Genomic DNA, 23,235 nt, shown 5'->3' with positions numbered 1-23,235 from the left:
GGATGGGATACAGGGTCCACAGTAATGCCCACTACATGTCAACTTGGTCCCTTTTCTGGAGCAAGGTAGATTTAGGTTGGGCACATGGAGAAAGGTCTTTACAATGAGAGTGGTAAAGTCCTGGAACAGGCTGCCCAGGGATGTGGTTGAGGACCCATTCCCAGAGACACTTAAGATCAGACTCAGTGTGGCCTTGGGCAGCCTAAACTAGTTGGAGGTGTCCCTGCTCATTTCAGGGAGGTTGAGGAAGATAAGTTTTGAAGGTCCTTTCCAACCCAATGCAATCTGTGAATCTGTGAAAAGCTTGAAAGTCCCCCTTTGCCTAAAGCACCATGGCTCTTGGGCCACTGGTGGGTGAAGAACCAGCTCTGCCTCCATGCGGCAACACATTCCATGGTTTCCTCCAGCCGCTCCCAGACTCTCCCTCAGCAAACCCCCACCAAGGTGGAGCCACCCACAGACCCATGCGTCACTGATGGACGCTGCCTGTCTGCCAGTAGGTCAGGAATTACTCAGATGTGTGTCTGCTATCCCAAATTATTCCCTGATTCACACAGCAGCTTACGCAGGAGCTCCCTGATTAGATTCCTCACTATCGAACGCCCCAGCTTTTTGTCCTGACCTTCTCATCTACGTATGCCTCCAGGACATGAAGTCCTCTTATCCAAAATCTTGACCTCATGTTTAATTTTATCTCCATTGACGTTACTGGAGGCTAATTAATCTTGAGCAGGCGCTGGAAGTTAAGCTCTCCTGTACCAGGGCCTCCGTGCCTTTCCCTATGTGGAGTGATGACCCAATCCAAGGATGCCTTTCGCTGGCTTCGACAGGCTTCGTCTTGGCACAGGCAGAATTCCTGGAATCAGTTCTCTACCACTGATGATGATGAATCAATCATTTGCTTTCTGAACGTTTTCCACAGAATTCCCCTCAGCCTTCAACACACTGGCAGGGTTTCCTACCAGAAAATTAGTTGGCTCAAGAGCTCTTGGGATAGTGAGTACCTCGAGTACAGTTCCTTCCTGGAAGCAGATACAAATGTTTGAAGTGAACTTTTGTGGAATGACATCTTTCAGCAGTTCCCCAGCCTTGGTGAAAACCAGACTCAACAAAAGAGTTTGTGGGCAGTGTGGTTGAGAAGCACGTATGAGGGTTGATGCATGGACATCAGTCAGCCCCAGGTAGTCTAGAGAGGGATTTTACAGGTTCAGCAGACCCCTGGGTTCCTGACCTTGACCAGGGAGTTCCATGGAAAATTCCTGTTGAATTCATCTCATCTCACACCAAGCACTGGTAACATTGGTTGGTTTGCTTGGTTGTCTAAAGCAAGCAAATAATCTAGGATTCTCTCTGGTGAATGAACAATGAGCAAGAGTTCCATTCAAAGGTTTATTCATCTCAGGAATCCAAGGCAACTGGCTTAGATGAAATGAATCTCTCTCAGAGAGCTGCTCATTCAGTCTGTTTGGCCATCGATGGATCTTGAACAACAGCTTTTGCTGCAGCATGTAGCTTTGGGATGGCTAAAGCTAGCTGAAGTGAATCCTGCCCCTCAGTACCCACCTGTACCTTTCAAGCCTCCTTAGATTTCCAAACATCCTCATCTCCAAGATCCACTTCCAAACATTATCCTCCACATGGAGAAAGGGGCAAAGCACCTTCAAAGTGGCAAGAGAGGAACTGGCAGGGCATCCCAATTTATGAGACAAGCCTCACTTGGCATTCCCTCCAGAGCTGCCAAAGGGGACAGCACTTGCTACTGCTTCATTTTTTTTCACCCCTGTCAGAAAGGAGTTTCCTCAGGTCTAAGTCTTTTGCTGCAGTTGAAACCAATCACTCCTTGCCTTTTCCTGCAGAGGCAGTTTATTCCCTCTCTGGCAGATCTGAGTGCATTTGGAGACTTTCTCTACTTTCCCCTCAGTTGCCTTTGCTCTTAACAAAACCACCCCAGCCACCCAGTCTCCCCATGCTGGCTATTTTTTTCCACACTCATGTTGAGCTTTCACCATTTGAGGCAGTGGAAAACAAAAATGTTTCTTCCAGCTCCACAAACTGATTGTCAGCATCCAAAACAGGAGGCCAAATTCTGCAGTTGAGAACAACCTCACAGAGAAGGACTTGGGGAAACCAGTGGGTGACAAACTGGACAGGAGCTAGCAATGTGCACTTCCAGCCCAGAAACCCAGAAAATTGTGTCCTGGTTAATCTACCAGCAGCATGTCCAGCAAGTCCACAGAGGTGATGCTCCACTTTGGTGAGAACCCACCTCTGGCATTCACAGTACAAGACATGGTCTTGTTAGAAGGTCAGAAAACAACCTAACTGCTGGAGCACCTTTCCTCTGAAGAAAGGCTGAGAAAGCTGGGGTTGTTTAGCCTAGAAAATAGGTGGCTTCAGGGAGATTTTGAGGCCTTTGAATCTCTGAAGGGCACTTGTATGAAAAATGGAAACTTTTTACCTGGGCAACAGCTCTAAACTAAAAGAAGGTAGATATGAGGAAGAAATTCTTTACAGTGAGGGTGGTGAGGCACTGGCACAGGTTTCCCAGAGAACTTGTGGACATCCCATCCCTGGAAGCATCCAAATCCAGGTTGAATGGTCCTTTGAGCAAGCTGATCTGGTGGAAAGTGTCCCCACCTGTTGCACGAGGGTTGGAACTAGATGACTTATAAAAATCCATTCCAATCTAAACCATTGTATGATCCTCAGACCACAATTTTGACTTTAGATAGATACTATTGCTTTCCTAAACATATCCAAAGCTCCAGCTCCAAAGCCTGGAATGGGGCAGTTTAAGCACCACAACAGAGCTGGGGGAAGCTGAAGCTTCACCACTGGGTCAGGTGTGGGTGTTTATGTATTTGCATAATGGAGAGCATGTTTGCTAAGAGGAAGGAATCGTTTTTGCCTACCTTTAATTGCTGAACACTGTCTCTCTCTGCAAACTGCTCATGAACAGATGACAACTTTCTCTAATTTAGTCATTAGTCCTAATTATTCACTCCATCTCTCCCATTAATAACTTGCAGACAGCAGATTGACAGCAAACAGCTCCGTGCAATTATAATAACTCCGTGTTCAGTGAGGTTTGAAGCACCAGCAGTGCCAGGTGCTTCTGACGCGGCAGAGATCGCAGTGGTGCATCCCTGATTGCCCACCACATAGCTCCGAGATCCTACAGCCTCTCTGCTGGGTGTGACTGCCCCTGTTTGCAAAACCAACACGTGCCAAAAAGCTGCTGGCTTCCCAGATTCAAAGGCATTTATTTGAGTATCTGTGAAGAGTGAATACAAAGAAGGACCGAAGGAAATACATTTTGAGCAGCTCAATAAATCACCAGTCTCAACTTGGCAGGAGACAGCTCTCTTTAGGTCTACTGTGTAGCCATGTATTAAGTGACAGTGAGAGAATTTGCCACCTGAAACTGAGTGATTTATTGTGAGGGAGCATGAGGAGCGCTCAATATTTAATTAGCAGGATGTTAATTAGCTACATGCCATTGCTTTCTGCCATCTGATCTAAGCAGAGCCAGGCAACTGGGCAGTGTGTGCAGTCTTCTGCCTTTCTTTCCCTGGGCAAGGATCCTGCACAACACCAAACCATCAGCATCTTGCTCAAGGCATGGTGATTTAAGACCATTTGAGACATAGCCCTGGATTTTCCCCTCAGCAAGTTTGCAGATGATACCAAGTTGAGTGGTGCAGTTGATAAGAGTGAAGGACAGGATGTCAAGAGGCACCCAGACAGGATGGAGAAGAGAGCTAAGGAGAATCTCATGTGGTTCAATAAGGCAAAGTGCAAAGTACTGCATCCGCGTCAGGGCAATCCTCATTATCAATCTAGGCTTGGGGATGATGAGATTGAGAGCAACCCTGCAGAAAAGGACTTGGGGGCATGGGTGGATGAGAAGCTAGACACGAGCCAACAGCGTGTGCTTGTAGCCCAGAAGGACTATCACATCCTGGGCTGCATCAAAAGAAGCACAGGCAGCAGGTGGAGAGAGGTGATTCTGCCACTCTGCTCTGGTGAGACCTCACCTGAACAGTGTCTATCTCTAGGGCTCTCAACACAAGAAGGACATAGACCTGATGGAGAGGGTCCAGAGTATGACCACAAAGATGATCAGGGGGCTGGAACACCTCTTATGGAGACAGGCGAAGAGAGCTGGGGCTGTTTAGCCTGAAGAAGAGAAGATTATGGGGAGACCTGATAGCTACATTTCAATATCTGAAGGGGACCTACAGGAAGGTTGGGGAGGGGCTGTTTAGAAGGGATTGTAGCAATAGGACAAGGGGCAATGGTTTGAAATTTGAGCAGGGTAGATTTAGATTGGACATTAGGACTAAGCCCTTTACAATGAAAGTGATGAGACACTGGAACAGGTTGCCCAAGGATATGGTTGAGGCCCCATCCCTGAAGACATTCAAGGTAAAACTTGATGGTGCTCTGAGCGACCTGATCTGATTGGAGATGTCCCTGCTGGCTTCAGGGGGTTTGGGCAAGATAACTCTTGAGGGTCCCTTCCAACCCAATGCATTCTGTAAATCTGTGATTTCACTCTTAGCAAGGAATAGAAATAGGAATCTCCTTTATGCATAGAGATACCTAAATTTAAAGCCACATACCAGGCAAAAGCCAACAGTTCAGAATCATGCCCTCGTTCCCTGGAAGAGGAGGCTGTGGCATTAACCCAAGGGAAAAAAAAAATATCCCTGCTAGAGAAAACGTATTGACTTCTGGTGGGGAGAGCTCCTGTCTTGGTTTTAAATTCACTCGAGACTCAGAGTTTATTCAATTATTGGCCATCTAGAGAATGAAATGTGGCTTCACTCCAAATATCAGCTGGGCAGAGGAGATGACAACCAGGTTAACCCTTCATTTACCCTTCAACAAGACACAGGGTGGGCAGCAGGATGCCACCAAGGGATCCTATATACACACATCATGCATCTCCAAGGTTAAAGCTATTGGCTCAGTCCCCCTGCAGAAAGGGCTTTTACACTAGGAGGGCAGGTGGGAAAACAACCCCAGTTTGATGTGATACCCAACGGGAGGATGCTCTGTTCACAAGCCCCCTTTTGTAAGGGGACCCCGTGTAGCACAAAGAGCTCTCTGTCCTCAGGGGAGACCCACGGCTCTAAAAACAAAGAGAGACACCGGGAAAGCGTCTGGTTCATTATTCCCCTCTGAAAAGCCCTCCAGCCTCAGGCGTTTTAAAGGAAGACTCTGGCCAACGAGGGGGGTGTGGATTAAGTCTGAGATTCATTGGCAAAGAGGGGAGCTGGCAAGATGTAAATCCTCACCAAATGCCCTGGGAAGCACAGAGGGTCTTGGGTTGGCAGCAAAGGACCACATGCCAGCACATGGATCTCCTGGAAGAGGCCACAACTGCAATAGTATAAAGCAGTTTGCTCCTGCAGGATGCATCTGAAGCAGTTGGGAGGCACCAATCCCACAGAAGTCATCTTAATGCCACTTGTGCACACTCTGCAGCTATACTCACTGGTGGCTCTGGAGAGCAGCAAGATGCCAAACAGAAAAACAAGCACCAGCCAGCACAGCTTTTCCAAATGTTGCTCAAAGTCTATTCTCAGCCACAAAGACAGTTTATGCTGAAGGAGACACAGGGGGATGTTATATTTTGGATACTAAAACACGAACCTGATGCCATCTGGGAATCTTTTTTGTACTAAACTGACCTGACATGGACCTCAAAGCATCATTCTGTGACCAGCAGGACAAGAGACATGATTCTGCCCCTCTACTCTGCTCTCAGGAGACCCCACATGAAGTACTGTGTCCAGTTCTGGGGGCCCCAACACCAGACATGAAGCTGTTGGAGCAGGTCCAGAGAAAGGTCATGAAGATGATCAAAGGGGTGGAGCACCTCCCTTCTGAAGACAGGCTGAGAGAGTTGGTTGTGTTCAGCCTGGAGAAGTTTTCAAGTACCTGAAGGGGGCTGCAGGAAAGCCAGAAAGGGACTTTTTACAAGGTCATCTAGTGCTAGGATGAGATTTAAGCTTGAGGAGGGCAAATTTAGACTGGATATTAGGAAGAAATTCTTTACAGTGAGGGTAATGAGATACTGGAACAGGTTGTCCAGAGAGGCTGGGGATGCCCCCTTCCTGTACATGTTCAAGGCCAGGTTGGACAAGGCCTTGAGCAACCTCACCTTGTGCAAGGTGTCCCTGGCCATGGCAGGGGGTTTGGAACTAGATGATCTTTAACGCTCCTTCCAGCCCAGCCCATTCTATAAATCTATGCCTTGCAGCTCATGGCAGTATCCTCACTCCTCACTGCAAAGCAAGATTTGCTTTTGGAGGAAGCAGGGAACAGAGCCCTTCCTGGCAGCAGGCAGAGAGATGGGAAGCTGAATCTGTCCCCTGCGAGAGGGACGGTAAACGGCTGCCCTCTCCTTTGTCATTACCTGTCATTACCTTGTCAGCCCTGTCAAAGATGGGTCTGGGAAGCAGCAGACTGCAGTAACTGAGTACAGAGCATCTTCGCCTTGGCCGAGCTTGCCCTCTGATGGTAAGCGCTGGTAATGAGAAGCAGACCTCTCCCAAACCCATCCTCTCCCCTGGGGCACAGCAGAGGCTGCCTCATCCCCAGCTGAGCCCCCTGATGTTAATAAAACGTTGCAGAGTACTGCTCATTTCCTGGGCTGAAGGCTGTCCCAGGGAAGACAGTTTCTCCAGGACACCCCTTTGGCCATGACAGTCCAAGTTGTGCCTTGCCTCAAGCAGGGCTGGGGGGACATCACCTGGCAGAGAACAAGTAAAGCAGTGCAGGGATGCTACAGCATCTTGAAGGAAGTAGCAAGACCACAGAAAGCCTTTTAGAACCCTAGTTTAGAAAAGAAGCCAGGGAACAGGAGAGAAACCAAGCAGCTTTTGCCAGCCTTCTACCAGCTCACCCAAATCAAACAGCTGGCTTTTTTTTGCAGGGGTTCCCTGTGACCTACTATCTACCCAGCTTAGCAAAGAGAAAGCAGGCAGGGGAAGCAGCCAGGGCAGAGCCATATCCGTAGCATCAGTGAGCAGCAGGAACAGGGCTCTCCGTGGAGAACAAGTCAGAGGTGACCCCAAGCACAGCAGGGCACTCACCAGCAAGAGTGCAGCCCCATGGGACCTGTAGGGGCAGAGCTTAACACTGCTCTTCACCTTCCCTTTTCCTGCATCTATTTTGCTACTGAATATCAGACCCTAGGGCTCACCTCTGCAGTGACAGACCTGTGGGTTCCTTGCTCTTCACAAGAATACGTTTCCAAAGCAGATGCTAAGCAAGGACCTTGCTCCCCTCTATACTCATGTGTCTGAGTTTGGTTGGTTTTGGGGTGCCTGTGGGCCCAGGTAGACCAGGTAAGGAATGCCTGAGCCTCATCACTGCACAGTGAGAGAGCCAGCAAGCTTCAGCAGTGCTGCAGTATGCTGTGCTGATATGGACCTGGGCTTGCACAAATAAGGGCGGGCCAAGCCTATGTGATAGAGGAACCATTTCTAGCTCTGCTCCTGCTGAGTAGAAGGTTTAGTTAATATTTGCCACTCCTGGAATACAAGGTCAAAGACGTTCAGAGCAAAAGGACATGCCATAAAGGCACCTTCGCTCTGCCCCCAGGCACATGCATTATGGTGTGGTGTTTAATAACAAGATGGTATCTTTTGACTTGCTTCTGTAAAGGGAATTTCAACATTCTGAGCAGCCAGTCAGGTCTTTCTGCTTATGTAGGTCAGAAATGAAGCCAGGCTCCTCTGTAGCTTTGCCCCAGTGCACACACGTTGAAATGGCAGCTGCATGGACATTTGTCTTTGGGTCACCAGAAAGCTTGGAGACACTATTTCAGTATGAAAGAAGAATCACCAATTATTTTAACCTCACTTCAGTTCAATCAAGTCAAACACTTCCTCACAAGACCCGAACAATGTAGCTTGCAGTGGAAAGATGACACTTCTCCCAGTTACCCCTTTTTTTTTCTGGCTTTAAAGGAGCAGAGCATTTGAAAAGAAGCAGTAAATGGCAATATTTTATTCTGCTGATTCTTCATTTCCAAGAATGGGTAAACCATTTTTGCTCAAAATCTCCAACTTGGAGTGAGCCTGAGGCTGATGCAAAGGTGAGTTTGCTGTGAGTAGCAAAGGTGTTGTTATAAAGCATTAGGAAAAAACTTTTTTTTTAAAATAACTCTATATAATCTTAACTCTAATAGATGTCACTAAGCATCCTTCCCCCTAGCACTACCTGCTCCAACATTACTGAAGCAGAAATTTAAAAAACAAAACAAACAAACACACAAACAAAAACAAAAACAAAAAAAACAACCACCTTGGTCTCCCTCAGTCCCGGCTGTACTCAAGATGCCAAGCAGCCTGAGCTACCCTAAATTGCATATTTTAATAACCAAATATTCCTTCACAGTCACATTTCAGTTGATGACCAGACAGGTCATCACCTGGCTGGATGGCTGGGCCCAAAGAGTTGTAGTGAATGGGGTTAACTCTAGCTGGTGACTGGTCCCATGTGCTGCTCCCCAGGGGTCAGTGTTTGGGCCAGTTCTCTTTAATGTCTTTATCAATGATCTGAATGAGGGCATTAAATGCACCCTCAGTATGTTTGCAGATGACACCAAAATAGGCAGGAGTGTTGAGCCACTGGAGGATAGAAACGATCTCCAGAGGGATGAGGTTTAACAAGGCCAAGTGCCAGGTCCTGCACTTGGGTTGCAGCAACCACATGAATGCTACAAACTTGGGGGCAGTGCCTGGAAAGATGCCTGGTAGAGGAAGACCTGGAAGTGTTGATTGACAACCAGTTGAATGTGAGCCAGCAGTGTGCCCAGGTGGCCAAGAAGGTCAACAGCATCCTGTCCTGTAGCAGAAATAGCATGGCCAGCAGGACCAGGGCAGTGATTGTTCTCATGTACTCAGCACTAGTGAGGTCATGACTTGAATACTATGCTCACTTTTCGACCCCTCACTACAAGAAGGACATTGAGGAACTGGAGTGGGTCCACAGAAGGGCAATGAAGGTGGTAAAGGGTCTAGAGCACGAGTCCTACCAGGAACAGCTGAGGGAACTGGAGTTGTTCATCCTGGCAGTGGCTCGGGGGGACCTTCTGACTCTCTACAACTCCCTGAAAGCAAGGCAGTTGTCAGTCTCTTCTCTAAGGAGCAAGGGATAGGATAAGAGGAAACGGCCTCAGGTTGCACCAGGGGAGACTTAGGTTGGACATTAGGAAAAATTTCTTCACAGAAAGGATTGTCAAGCCCTGAAACAGGCTGCCCAGGACAGTGGTAGAGTCCCCATCCCTGGAGGGATTGAAAAGCCCTGTAGATTTGGTGCTGTGTGACATTGTTTAGTGGTGACCTGGCAGTGCTGAGTGAATGGCTGGGTTCAATGATCTTAAACAACTTTTCCAACCTAAACAATTCTGTGATTCTATTCTATGTACCTAAGTTGCTACAGGAACAATTAGTTCCTATCCCTCTGTCAAAACATAGCCATTAAGTGCATCATGCCCCTTCCCCAGAGGCTCTCCCCTGTGTAAGCGCCAAGTGGGTTCTGCTGCCCTGCAGAGGACTTATCTGTGGTGGGCAGGGAGTACTGAGCTCTCTTCTCCTGTCTGAACATGCCCTCCAGATCCTCACGTCTTTGTGTCTGACCTCAGGAATTGAAATTCATAGAGACATGTCCAGGTTTCTCCCAGTAAAGAGAGGAGGGAGAGTACCTGATGGGTAGCGACTGCACCTCCTGGATAGCTTTGCTGCAGGTTAGCTTTAGGAGAAGTTGCTGACAGCCTAATTTTCAGATTTATGGAGCATTAAGAGCTCCCATTGACTCTGTAGCAGGTGATGAATCTGTCTACGCTTCATTTTTCTCAGCTATAAAATGGGAGAAATGGCATTTCTGTCACTGGCTAGCTGGGAGGTTAAGGCAATGATTATTAATAAAGCTCTCTAATGACCTTTGGAGCAGCAAATCCCAAGCCAAGGTGGCAGTTCCTAGCAGAAGTCTCTGCGTTCCTGAACAGACTAACAGACCCAGTGGAAATTAGGTGGCAGCAATGGGCTCAGAAACAGAAGCAGAAGTAATTTTCCTAATCAGTCACCAGCAGTCATGAGAAGAGCCCAGGAGGTGATTGTCACTTCCCCCAAACATCTGGCCCCTGCTCATTCTACATGGAAGAAGTCTTAGTCTCCTTGCACACTGATCCATGCAGAGCCTCCTTAATGGGTCCTGTGGCTCTACCACTGGGCATCACAGCTGCCACTGCCTGTTGCACAGGCAAATGGAGCTGCAGTCATAGAAGTCACAAACTTGGGGCTTGTAAGTGGGATTTATGTACCCAGAAGAGCAGAACCTATTTTGGTAATAATGTTCATCCATCTATAGACAGTACTTGTCTGCTCCTTTCTTTAATGTCAGGTTTAGGGGATCATTCCTTCTCACACAGGATCAGAACCGGTACTGCAGTGCTCAGGACACAGTGAGTAGCCAGCTTTAGAGACTGGAAAATACAGAAAATACAGAATCAGAGCAGATTCCTACAGCCAGTCATCCAAAATGTACATCTGTCAGAAATAACAGTTTTGTGCCCAGCAAAATGACAATGGGCACAAATTGGAACTCAGGAAGTTCCATCTGAATAGGAGGAAAAAATTCTTTCTGGTGCTGGAGTCCTGGAGCAGGCTGCCCAGAGAGGTTGTGGAGTCTCCTGCTCTGGAGAGATTCCAGACCTGCCTGGGCATCAAGATCATGAGCAACCTGCTCAGGGTGACCTTGCTTTAGCATGGGGGTTGGACTAGATGGTCTCCAGAGGTCACTCCCAACCACTACCATTCTGTGATTCTAAATTTCAGGCCATTCAGGAATGGGTTGTGTTCACTGGCTGGGCAGGAGGCGCTTGCCTTGCTGTGTTCCCCAAGCCTTTGAAGGAAGACAGACATACATCCTTTAAGAGGGATACAAAACCCAGGTTAAGTGAGGAAAAATAAGCAAATCTTTGGGGGCAGGTTTGAATGTGAACAGGACCCTAGAAAGAGCTATGTGAAAGTCCAGTTGTCCCACATCAGGACTCTCCTCTGTATCCTTGAACCCATCATAAATTCTGCTTCAGCATGGGTTCCCAGCCCTGAGGTGCTGCAAGCATCTGGCACACTGCAGGATGGAGCAGACAGAGAGAAACCTCTTCGAGCTGCTCTGTCATGTTTCACTCTTGTACTCCTGCCATGGAGTCTAACAACAGCACTGTCAGTTCTTGGATTGCAGCAAATTAATACCTAGAACTCATTTCTTGCTAACAAGGACTAGAAGGGAACTGACACGCTATTACTCCAGCTGCAGTGAACTTTAAAACCAGGAGACTTTATCCATGTCATTTATCCTGGTAAAATGCACAGGTATCTCCAGGAAGTAGCATAATCTTCCCTTAGACTGCATGTATCAATCTTGGAACTGGTAAGGAGAGGTAACTCCACAAATGAAACGTCTCCAGAAGCCAGTGGCTGTTCAGTATGCATCGGGGCAGTGAAGAGAAGGTCTTCACTTGAGGGTCTTCAAGAATTCATGATGATATTCTAAATCCGAAGTATTAAGGAATAGGTTCTTTGGTGCTGAAGGTACTGGGTGTCATGCTCACCCCCAAACCTGTGGGTGGAAGTGTTGTGAAGGCTGGTAGGCATATGTTTGATCTTTAACAGCTTTAACAGTGTCATGTTTCCTCCTTGGAGCACAGGCAGTAATGGAACCAAAGAATAGCATGACTTTTCAAGGACCAGTATTTTAGTATGCAAGAAGCATCTTGGCCCAGGTGGCTGTGCTGGTTTGAGGCCAGCCAGAATGTCTCTTGCCCCGAAAGGGACAAAAGAATGAGACTCACACAAACGGATTGGAGGGTGACGGAAAGTTTAAATGGAAAAGCAATTGGTGAAGCTACAAAGAACTACAAACTACAAAGCATAGCGGAAAAGAACATCCTAAAGCATACAGAACCCCTCACAGAATTCCCAAAGGCTTCCCAATCCTTCCTTCCTCCCACCTGAGGGTCTACCCAAAACCCCCAGGGCTCTTTCTTCCCCCTCCCGCTGCTAGGCAAGTCTCAGGCTGGCCAGTTCTGAGACTCCCCCCCCCCCCTCCCCCCCCCCCAGTTCTCCTCCTGGCATTAGGCCTAGACAGGCCTAAGAGGCCTGAGATACTCCCCCGGCATTACCCGATAAGAGAGGACATCTCCCATGGGAGCAGAGAGGGAAGAAAGAGAAAGAGAATGGCTTTGCAGATGGACTTATAGGGCGCAGGATTTACGGGTAGAAATACGCCATTTCCCGTGTCCACCCCTATTGGGTGGGCACCCAGGACACCAGAGGTGTAATTTATGTAGCAGTGGCAGGGGGCACCCAGCCTAAACTGCCACAGTGGCCAAGAAGGCCAACACCATCCTGGCCTGTATCAGCAACAGCATAGCCAGCAGGACCAGGGCAGTGATTGTTCCCCTGCAAACAGCACTGGTGAGGCCACACCTCCAATACTGTGTTCAGTTTTGGGTCCCTCAGCACAAGAACAGTGAGGTACTGGAGTGTGTCCAAAGAATGTCACTGAAGCTGTTGAAGGGTCTAGAGCATACATCTTGTGGGGAGCAGCTGAAGGAACTTGGATTGTTCAGCCTGAAGAAAAGGAGGCTGAGGGAGGCCTTCTGGCTCTCTACAACTCCCTGAAAGGAGGTTAGAGTGAGGTGAGGGTCGGTCTCTTCTCCCAAGCAATAAGAGATAGGATTAGAGGAAACATCCTCAATTTGCACCACGGGAGTTTTAACTTGGACATTTGGAACAGTATTTTTTCCAAAAGGGTTGTCAAGCCCTGGAACAGGCTGCCCAGGGAAGTCATGGAGTCCCCATACCTGGAGGTATTTAAAAGCCCTCTAAATGTGGTGATGGAGGAAGTGGTTTAGTGGTGACTTGGCAGTGCTGGGTTAGCGGTTGGACTTCATGACCTTACAGATCTTTTCCAACCTAAATGATTCTATGATTCTATGCAGACATGCTATTGCCTGTGCTACTGCTTACTACTACTTAGTTCTTCCCTCGGAGATCTAAAAGTTCATTGCAGAAACTCATCCATAAAGCTTTTGATCCCTCTGGAAGACAGGGAAATGGGGCTTTCCTTTCTCTTAGCAATAGGAAATACGATGCACACAGACACCAATAGTGTTTAGGTATTGTTTCTAGGTATTTAGGCTCTTTTTATCTCCCACTGAAAACAGGGGGAATTGATATGCTTCAATGTCTTTATGGAGTTAGTCCTGAGACCACTCAGGCAGCTATTTATAGGAAACAGGAGAATACAAGAACTAAAAACCACCACCAAACCACAAACAAAAGGCCAAAATGAACCCCAAAACTTTTTAATAAGAGCAACAAAGAGTTAAATAATGGGAGTAATGGGAGTGACTACAATGGTGGATGTCAGCTTGTAAAGGTGAGACTGCTGACCTGGATCTCAAACTGACGCTGCCTTTGAATTTCCTGGCTTGTACCCATCCAGGTTTCCACAATAACATTCCTCAGAGAGACCCTGGGGTCTTATTGACTCTCTTGAGTTTTTTAATCAACATTAGAGTTAAATACATAGAGGCAAATACCAAAGGGTATTTAAGCAGAGTTGAGAGAGGAGGTCAAGAAGAGCACTCCACAGCTGTCCACTTGCAGCAGCATTTCCATGCTGCATGCCAGAGGTCTCCTGATTAACACTGCCTACCTGAAGCCACCTTTTTTTTCCCTCTCAGACCAGTTTTACCAGCTCTCATACTGGTTTTGCTGCAGTGAAAGCTCACTCTGGTGTCTGTACTGGGAGGAGTGCTGCAGAGCTGATCTCTTAGGGCGTTTTCCCATACTTGAGTTTAGGATTACCATCCTCAGGGAATGCCCTGGTGTTTCACCAGCTGCCTCTTTAACCCTAGACAGGTAAAGCTGACTGCAGATAATACTCATCACAAAGTAGACAATATGTTTTTATAGGTTGTTGGAAGATAAATGAAAGGGAACACCAGGTAGCTCTGCACCATTTCTGGCCAAGCTGAAAAGTTGGCAAGTGCTGTTTCATGAACCCATCCTTTTGGCTTATGAAAGTCTGGGTCTGGAGGCAACACTTCCCTTAACATCCAAAACATCTTTGAGGTATAATTTGTTAACAATTTATTCATTAACTTATGCAGTTGCCCTTGTGCTGTAAACCCATGGGCTGCTGTAGGGAAACAAGAGTATCCCATGGACTTCCTTAGTGGGATTCCCACTTATTCAAGCATAGAAGAGAGTTGGCTCAAGCCCAGCAAAGCTGTTAACACATTACTGGATGCCTTTCTGTAGAGCTGCACAATGTTTGATAGTCAAGGTAACGGTCAGCAGGGATAGAGCTGCTCTTCGTGGGTATACATAAAATCATCCAATATTTTGTGCTGGAAGGGATCTCTAAAGGCCAGCTCGTCCAAGTCCCTGCAGTAAGCAGGGACATCTTCCAACTAGATCAGGTTGCTCAGAGCCCCATCCAACCTGACCTGGAATGTAGATGGGGCATTTACCACCTCTCTGGGTAACCTGGGCCAGTGTTTCACCAGCCTCAGTGTAAAATATTTCTTCCTTAGAACCTATCTGAATCTACCCTCTTTTTGTTTAAAACATCTGAGGCAGAAACTGCAAGAGAGAGCACCCTGGGAAGCACCGATCAAGTCCTGCTCCTTCATGGAATGCCTTTGTGCCACTGAGGGATGGGGTGACCAAGGACAGTCCCTGAGGAGCCCACAGCCTTCCTTCGCCCTCAGTGCTGCCATACATGGATGCAGTGTCGTGCCAGGTGGAAAGTATAGAATAATTTCCACTGGAAACATCCTTTATCAAGTCAAACCATTATCTAACTCTACAAGCATGACCCTCAGCACCATATCTCTGCATATTTTAAACACCTCCAGCGATGGGGGTTCAAACTACCTCCCTGCTCCAGCGTTTGAGAACTCTTTCTGCGAAGAAGTTTATTCTCCTTGCTTACAGCATATTCTCCTTGCTTACAGCAAGAGCTGCACTTGTCCCGTTGGGCCACCACCGGCTCCTCCGGAGCGGGCTGGGAAGGAGAGAGAGAGGACAGGGAATAGGGAAGGTAGGCAGAGGGACAGGGAGAGACGGTAGGGAAGAAAGGAGAGCAGGAGGACGGAGAGCGTGGGCACGTAAGGTAGGGAGTGAGGGAGGGAGGGCAGAAACCAGGCAGGGAGGGAGGGAAGGTTCCCGACCCACAGCCCCCTCCCTGTCACATGGCCCCTAACCCGCTGAACCGACCCTCCCGCCTGGGCTCCGCAGCATCTCGAGGTGCCCGGCTTGAGATGCCTTGGAGCAGCGCCTGCAGATACCGAACAGCTCAACGCCCGCGGCACCGTGCACAAGCCAGGCCAGGCCAGGCCAGGCCGGGGCCTCAGCACCGCCCCGCCCCGGGGGAAGCCCTGCCCCGGGCCGGGCTGGGCGGCGCATGCGCTGCGGGCTGTGCGCCTGTCAATAAACCTTGAACGAGCGCCGGGCCGGGACGCGCGGGCGGGCGTGTTTTTTGTGTGTGTGTTGGTTTTTGGTTTGTTGTGCGTTTTTTTTTTCTTCTTCTTCCTTCGAACGAACTTTATTGTTCCTGGGCGCCGCGCGCGTGGGGATGCGCTGAGGCCGCTCGAGCCTCGGCCCCGCTCCGCCCGGCCCGGCCTCGGCATGTCGGGCAGCCGCCCGCCGCCGCCGCACCCCACCGCGCTGCCTGCTGCCACTCCGGCCTCCTCCTCCTCCTCTTCTTCTTCCTCTTCCTCCTCCTCTTCTTCGGCGGCCATGGCGCCGGGCTCGTCCTCGTCTGGCAGCGCGGCGGCGCGGCCTGTGCTGGTGGCGGCCGCTGTGTCGGGCTCGGGAGCGGGGCTGGCCCGGTTGGCGGCGGCGGCGCGGCCCGGTAGCGGCGGCGGCGGCTCCTCCGCGGGGGGCGGCGGTAGCGGAGCGGGCGGCGGCAGCAGCAGCAGCAGCAGCAGCAGGAAGAGGCCGCTGCTCACCCCGCTCTGCAACGGACTCATCAACTCCTACGAGGATAAGAGCAACGACTTCGTTTGGTGAGTGCGATATATCGCGATAGCGGCACCGGGCTGAGGGAGCGCCGCCATGACGTCGGGAAGCCCCGGGGGATGTAAAACACCGGCAGCGGTACCTCGGGGACTGTTCTAGGGGGAAGAGGCTCGTTGGCATGGCTCGTTGCCCCCGAGAGATCATGGCTTTGGGGTTCCCCCCCACCTTTGACGCTGTCTGGTTGCTTTTTGGACCTGTGTAGCAGTGCTGCTTAAACCCTCTCTACTTTAAAGCAAAATCGACGTATTCCCAGCAGGTTTCGCCTCGGATAGGCTCCGGAGCAGCTCAGTTTAGGGGACAGGGCCCACAACCCGAGGTGTTTCCTCATAACGTGTTGACATTGCAAGCAGAAGGCCTGTTTCCCTGGGCACTGTGGCCTTAGTGGGGGCTGGAGGGATCCTGGTCTTGGGTATGTGAAGTGGCTCTTTCAGAGCCCTCCCACCTCCCTAGTCTGATCTCCGGAAGAGGAGCCAGTGGTGGATTTTGTTCCCCTGTGGGTGGGAATCCAAGGAGTCTCATGGTGGCAGATGGATTCAACAAAACTGCTGGGGATTTGAATCGTAGAATCATAGAATGATAAGAGTTGGAAGGGACCTCTGGAGATTCATGGAGTTGCTGAATGGTTTGGGCTGGAAGGGGCCTTAAGGATCATCTAGTTCCAACCCACCTGCCATGGACAGGGACACCTTCTACTGGACCAGGTTGCTCAAGGCTTCATCCAACCTGGCCTTGAACACCTCCACAGAAAAGGCATCTACCACATCCCTGGACAACCTGTTCCAGTGTCTCACCACCCTCACTGTAAGAATTTATTTCTAATATCCAGTTTAAATCTTCTCTCCTCAAGCTTGAACCCATTCCCTCTCATCCTATTGCAACAAGCCCTTGTAAAAAGTCCTTTTTTGGCTTTCTTGTTAGCCCCTTTCAGGTACTGGAAAGCTGCTATGTGGTCTCCTAGGAGCCACCTTTTCTCCAGGCCAAACAGCCTCAACTGTCTCAGCCTGTCTTCATAGGGAAGGTTCTCCAGTCTTCTGATCATCTTTGTGGCCCTCCTCTGGACCTGCTCCAGCAGTTTGGTGTTGTCCTTGTGTTGGGGGCACCAGAACTGGACACAGTGCTCCAGGTGGGGCCTCATGAGAGCAGAGGGGTGGACCCCATCCTTCATTCTGATACTCACACTTCTGATGCAATCCAGGACTTGGTTGTCTTCTGGACTGTAAGTGACCACTGCCAACTCAACTTGAGTTTTTCATCAACTGACACCCCCAAGTACTTCTCAAGACTGCTGTCAGCCTGTTCCTTGTCAAGTCTAACCCCTGTGCCAAAGCAGGATCACTTAGGGCAGGTCACACAGGAATGGATCCAGATGGGTCTTGAAAGTGTCTAGAGAGGAAGACTTCACAATAATACAGTTGTGGTTTCACCAGGGCAAAGTTGGCTGTTTTGTATCAGTAACCAGGTGAGTGCGAGCTTTCACCAATGATTAAAGATGTTTCTCAAAGCAGCTCAGATACTGTCCTAATATTTGGCCCAAGCTGCAGCTTGTAGCTGGAAATGGCCCAAGCTGCAGCTTGTAGCTGGAAATGGCCCAAGCTGCAGCTTGTAGCTGGAAATGGCCCAAGCTGCAGCTTGTAGCTGGAAATGGCCCAAGCTGCAGCTTGTAGCTGGAAATGGCCCAAGCTGCAGCTTGTAGCTGGAAATGGCCCAAGCTGCAGCTTGTAGCTGGAAATGGCCCAAGCTGCAGCTTGTAGCTGGAAATGGCCCAAGCTGCAGCTTGTAGCTGGAAATGGCCCAAGCTGCAGCTTGTAGCTGGAAATGGCCCAAGCTGCAGCTTGTAGCTGGAAATGGCCCAAGCTGCAGCTTGTAGCTGGAAATGGCCCAAGCTGCAGCTTGTAGCTGGAAATGGCCCAAGCTGCAGCTTGTAGCTGGAAATGGCCCAAGCTGCAGCTTGTAGCTGGAAATGGCCCAAGCTGCAGCTTGTAGCTGGAAATGGCCCAAGCTGCAGCTTGTAGCTGGAAATGGCCCAAGCTGCAGCTTGTAGCTGGAAATGGCCCAAGCTGCAGCTTGTAGCTGGAAATGGCCCAAGCTGCAGCTTGTAGCTGGAAATGGCCCAAGCTGCAGCTTGTAGCTGGAAATGGCCCAAGCTGCAGCTTGTAGCTGGAAATGGCCCAAGCTGCAGCTTGTAGCTGGAAATGGCCCAAGCTGCAGCTTGTAGCTGGAAATGGCCCAAGCTGCAGCTTGTAGCTGGAAATGGCCCAAGCTGCAGCTTGTAGCTGGAAATGGCCCAAGCTGCAGCTTGTAGCTGGAAATGGCCCAAGCTGCAGCTTGTAGCTGGAAATGGCCCAAGCTGCAGCTTGTAGCTGGAAATGGCCCAAGCTGCAGCTTGTAGCTGGAAATGGCCCAAGCTGCAGCTTGTAGCTGGAAATACCCTTTCAGCAGAAGTGGTAGACTCAAGGCCCTCTGCAATGAGTGATTTGGGACCTGCTTGTAATTTGCAATACTAAAGTAAGCCTGTTGTGAACAGGTTTCAAAACTTAACATAAGGAGTAGGTTTGATTTTTATAGATGGTTGGATGCACTAAAATGTGAGAACAGGAAGTAGAGGTAAGTGTTTGCACCTGAGAGAGATAAACAGTAAGGAGATACTGGAAAAAGCCTGAGCTGTTGGAAAGAAATAGTAAAAAGAGAAAGAAAAATGGGGCACAGCTTCTGAGATGACTTTGACAGCTCTGCCTTATGGGGGAGGGTTGGATGTTTGGCATCTCCAGAGGACAGGCATTATCTCAAAACCCTGTAGACTTAACTTTACAGCTTTGTAAACTGTCTAGTAGAGTAGATAGGAAATAACCTCCCTGCTGAGATGAGAACTTGAAGCTGCTCCAAAAGTTAGTGGCGGAACAAAACAGTAACTACATCTTGGTAGTACTAAGTAATAATAAAATTGATGCTTGTTACTGTAAATAGTTGATTGCTCAGTAGCGAAAGTGAGATGAGGGCACAGCTGATGTCCTGCTCTGACTGAAAGCACTAGGCCCTGTTAGGTGGGTTTGAGGGTGCTTGGTGTGGGAGATGGCTGTAGTGCTGTTTGTTGTGGGTGATGACTTGGTTGTGAGTGCCTGTGCCCGTCTCTTCCCTCTGTGGTTGTTCTCTGGCAGTACTGGTCTGCAACCACTGCTCCCCATCCTTTTCTAGTCAGCTGTCATTTCCTATTTTGTTGTCTGTTGTAGAAATGAGAGTGTTTGAAGGGAAATTACACCCACAACACATTTATAAGCCAGCTGAAGTATTTTAAAGTAGTTCAAGAAGCTGATTTCCTTGGTTCTTTTTTTAATGCAGGTAAGTATTGGACATGCTGCAAGAAAAACATGTAGTTAGCTGTTGTCATTGAGGAGTGCTGCTAGCTGAGAAAGTGAGAGGAAAATAAATGGGCTGAATAGTAATTGGAGCAAGATGTATTTTCTTGTCCCCTTTTCCTTGGTATTTGCAAGAGCCCCATTAGGCATATAGAGGTGCAGATGAGAAGCTTTAAGAGCAGACAGTGATTCTAGTTAACTTACAGAGTGCTTCACTACTGTGTATTTCTGTGGGCTGCAGGGGCAACTCTGGAATTTTGAGTGACACCCAAGAAGACAGGGGGATGTGTGTGCAGGTTTAAATAATTGATTTGAACAAGCTTTAGGTATCTCAGTGTGAAAAACAAGTTCTCCACATGCTTTTTTTTTTTTTAATGTAAAGGTACTTCCAAGGTGCTGACAGTGGCAGGGAACTTTTGATAATTTCTCTGTAGATGGGTTGTAAACTTCTCTTAGCTGCAGGTGTAAACTCAGTGATAGATTCTGCCTGTACCAGGCTGGACGTCGGAAAGAGTAAAGAAGTTTGGGTGAGTTTGCAACATGGAAGGTGCAAGTTGGAATCTGGTAAACAGTGTTAATGTGTGTGATCTCCCTGCCTGTCTTCTGAAAGTGCCCTCTCAGCAGTGTGAGGCCTAGGCTTGAAAGTAAATGTTGGCATATGTTGTTAGGCTGGGTTGTGAAATGTTTAGCAAGTGTATGGTCAGGAGTTTCCAAGTGTAGTTTGTGCTATGTATCAGCCTCTGCCTGGGAATGTCAGGAAGGCAAATTGGCCTGACTTACTGGATACCTTTATTAGAAAAGGGGAGAGTTCTTAGTGCAAGATGTAGAATTTAAAGGTCGAGTTAGTGCTGTTCCTGTAGCCAGGCCTCTTTCCACTTGCCTGGGGAGCATCTGAAAGGGAGTCCTCTAATCAGAGGACTTTCTTGTGTCCAGCAGTGTAATTGCTTATGGTTTCCCCAGGCCTTATGTTAGCTTTCCCACTTAGTGGTTGACTAAATCACTTTAAAACCAGTTACTATCTGCTTTGCTCCTGGGATAGAGGTGATCTTACTGTAGGCTGTCTCTTTGGTGGCTCCTTCATGCTAGGGCCTATTTCTGAGCTCTGGCATCAATAAGAACATAGGAAAGAGTGGATGTTGAACGCTGACAGAGAAGTACACTCAACTATCTTGGGTGTGGCAAGGGGTGTGTGCCGTGTTTATAGGTGGACTTGCAGGTTCATGAGTGTTTAAAACCAGTTCTTTCCTCAGGTGGTTACCTGTTAATGCCAGGCATGAGCTTAGTGGCATGTTTGTGATCTGGCAAGCTCCTTTAGGAAGGAATATTGCAAACTGACCCTGGAGATCACAAACTAAAAACACAGTGAGCTGTTCACATATGATGTACAACGATGGCTTTATAATCTGTTGTAATGTTTGAACTTTGACTAACTAGGTCATATTGGCAGTGATCTTTAACCTGGCCACCTTCTGTGTGAATGACAGAGCCTGCAGCAAGTCCTGCTCTCTGCTTAGACCCAAGAGGAGGGAGAAACCGTTGTGGGTTTTGCTTGCAACGAAACAGAAGGAAATTTGCAATATTTGAATGTTAATGTCAATTTCATCCAGGTGTGTCGTAGCAGCAGGGTGACAGTGGCACTCTTGAGAGGTGCCTTGAAAACAGCTGGCAAAACCTAGAGGAATGGGCTTAGTTAAAATTATTTAAGAGATGTTTGAGATCTACCTTATAGACAAAACAATGGCAAGCCTTTGCAATGCTGGCTAAAAAGCTGCTCAGTAGCAGTATCTGGTAAAGATTAGTGACACCTTTGGTTTGCTGAAGCAATTTCCATCCTTTTTACCTGGCTCTGCTGCTTATGACAGAATAGGAGTTATTGCATGCAGAGAAGCCTTCATTTCACCATACCTGTGCTTCTCAAGTTCAGTGTATACAACAAGCTGTAGTTTGTATCAAGTCCACATCACTCCACTACTTTCTTAACATTCCCTCTGTGTTAGATTAACTCAAAACAACTGGTGCGTAGCAGCTTTCAAGTGTTATGGCCAGCTGGGCCTCAGTGAGTATTAAAAGACATCAATCTTGGTTCCAGTTGTAAATCGGTGAGCTTTTTGGGGGGAAACAGTCCTTAATGGAAACTTCAGGCTCTGTTAGCAATGACCCTGGCACTGAGTGGCTAGATTGGCTGCCTCTGCTTGCTTTTTCTCAGCTTTTTTGGCTCTGTCACTTCTTCAGTCAAACTGGTATGAAGAATAAGTTTGGGAACAGTGGTCTTGGGTGACTGTCATGTTTGGAGGTAATTTTCCTCCTTTGGCTCCAATTTGTGATCTTCTGTTGCAGACAGGAGCATGACAGCCTTGTTGATTGATGCACTTTTTGGAGGCAGGGCATTAGGAGCATGCTTGGAAAAACCATATCTGGTCCTGTGGGGGAATAGCAGGTTTCAGCATAATAGGGAGAAGGGGGTGAGCTGTTTTACAGCATGACTAAGATAAGGTGAAGAAAGAAGGCAAAGTAGTTAAACTCTTCATTGCCAGTAGGAAGAAACCAGCTTAAGACACTCATAAACCGCAACTCCTTGCCTTCCTCTTTAAAATGCCAGCTAATAGAGTACAAAGGATGCCTAATTCTCCTCTTATTAATTCACTTTTGTTGGCTGAGTTTGGTCATAATTTATTCTGACTAAGCAGTGCCTTGAAACTAAGTAACTTCTATCTCAGAAACCATGGCTTGAACTCCTGAAGTTGGTGCTGCTCAAGACAACTGATGTGCAGAAAAGGGTCTGTCAGGATGGAGGAGGACAAGTGTGTTAATTAGTTCTGGAGGCTTCGTCTGAGGTTGCTCAGTTGGTTTAGAGTTTGTTCATTCTGGTTTGAATCATTTGCCTTTGTTGTGTTTATACAGGTGATTTGGTGGAATATTTAACAACATGGTTTCTATGTTAGGTTGGACAGAACTTTTAGGGTCTCCATGGTTTCCAGTCTGGTGATTGAGGGGGACTGTGTTGGCACAAGCCACAGCTTCCCCCTTGTGGGCTTAAAAAATAGTTATTTAAGAGATATGTTTCCTCCTTCCTATAAAGTGCATAATGGGTAACAAAAATCCTCTACAATAAATGGTGGAAGGAGAGAGATAACAAGTGGAAGAATTGAGGTGCTTCCCTCCCCTGCTCAGCCAAATATTGCTTATTGCCATCTGATCTGGGTTTTTGATCTTGGATTCAAAAATATTTATGCTTTTCAAAAGCTAACAGTTTATTAACAGCTCATGTTGTCGGAACTGCCTTGTGCGCAGAAGGTGGGAAGAGGCTGTTTCTGAAGAAAACAAATGCTGGTAACCTCTCTGAACTGAGATTGGTGTGGATTTGTGGGAGCGAGAGGAGAGGGTTTAAGTCTCTGCAGGGGCTTAGAAGTGAGGTGAAGCGTGTGGCACAGCTGATAGGTGTTATGTGCTGTCCGCAGCATCTCGCTGGATAGCCAGCCAAGGCCTGAAGAGGAGTTTGTATGTGACGGAATATCTTAGCAGCTATCAGGGATAGCAGCCAGAGAAGTCACAGGAAGCTAAACACAGCTCTCCTCTGCTTTCATTTGTTTCATTTTCCTTTCAAGCATGTCTTAGCCACTTGATGCTGAGACAGATTTCTTCTACTATCCATCTCATTCAATTCCTGTCTCTCTTGTCTTGCTCAGGTTTCTGTGAGGCACCAGCTTGCTTGCACATCCTTCTCTTTAGCTCCTTGCTTGGTCCTTGGTGATGTAGAGAATCAG

General features: G+C 48.2%; 1 protein-coding gene across 1 annotated transcript in view; it reads left to right on the top strand.

Moving 5' to 3' along the window:
• Positions 1-15,725: 15,725 nt before the first annotated feature.
• The window catches only part of COP1 (COP1 E3 ubiquitin ligase), a 159,794-nt gene continuing 152,284 nt past the window's right edge, over positions 15,726-23,235 (top strand). The window contains exon 1 of the mRNA XM_054384528.1: positions 15,726-16,105. Coding sequence (XP_054240503.1) covers positions 15,726-16,105 — 380 coding nt within the window. The remainder of the gene's footprint in view (positions 16,106-23,235) is intronic.

The sequence above is a fragment of the Indicator indicator genome, chromosome 10, assembly GCF_027791375.1.
Source record: "Indicator indicator isolate 239-I01 chromosome 10, UM_Iind_1.1, whole genome shotgun sequence".
NCBI classification, from domain to species: Eukaryota; Metazoa; Chordata; class Aves; order Piciformes; family Indicatoridae; genus Indicator; species Indicator indicator.
The sequence above is the reverse complement of the archived record's forward strand: the minus strand, read 5'-3'. Positions and strand labels throughout refer to the sequence as shown.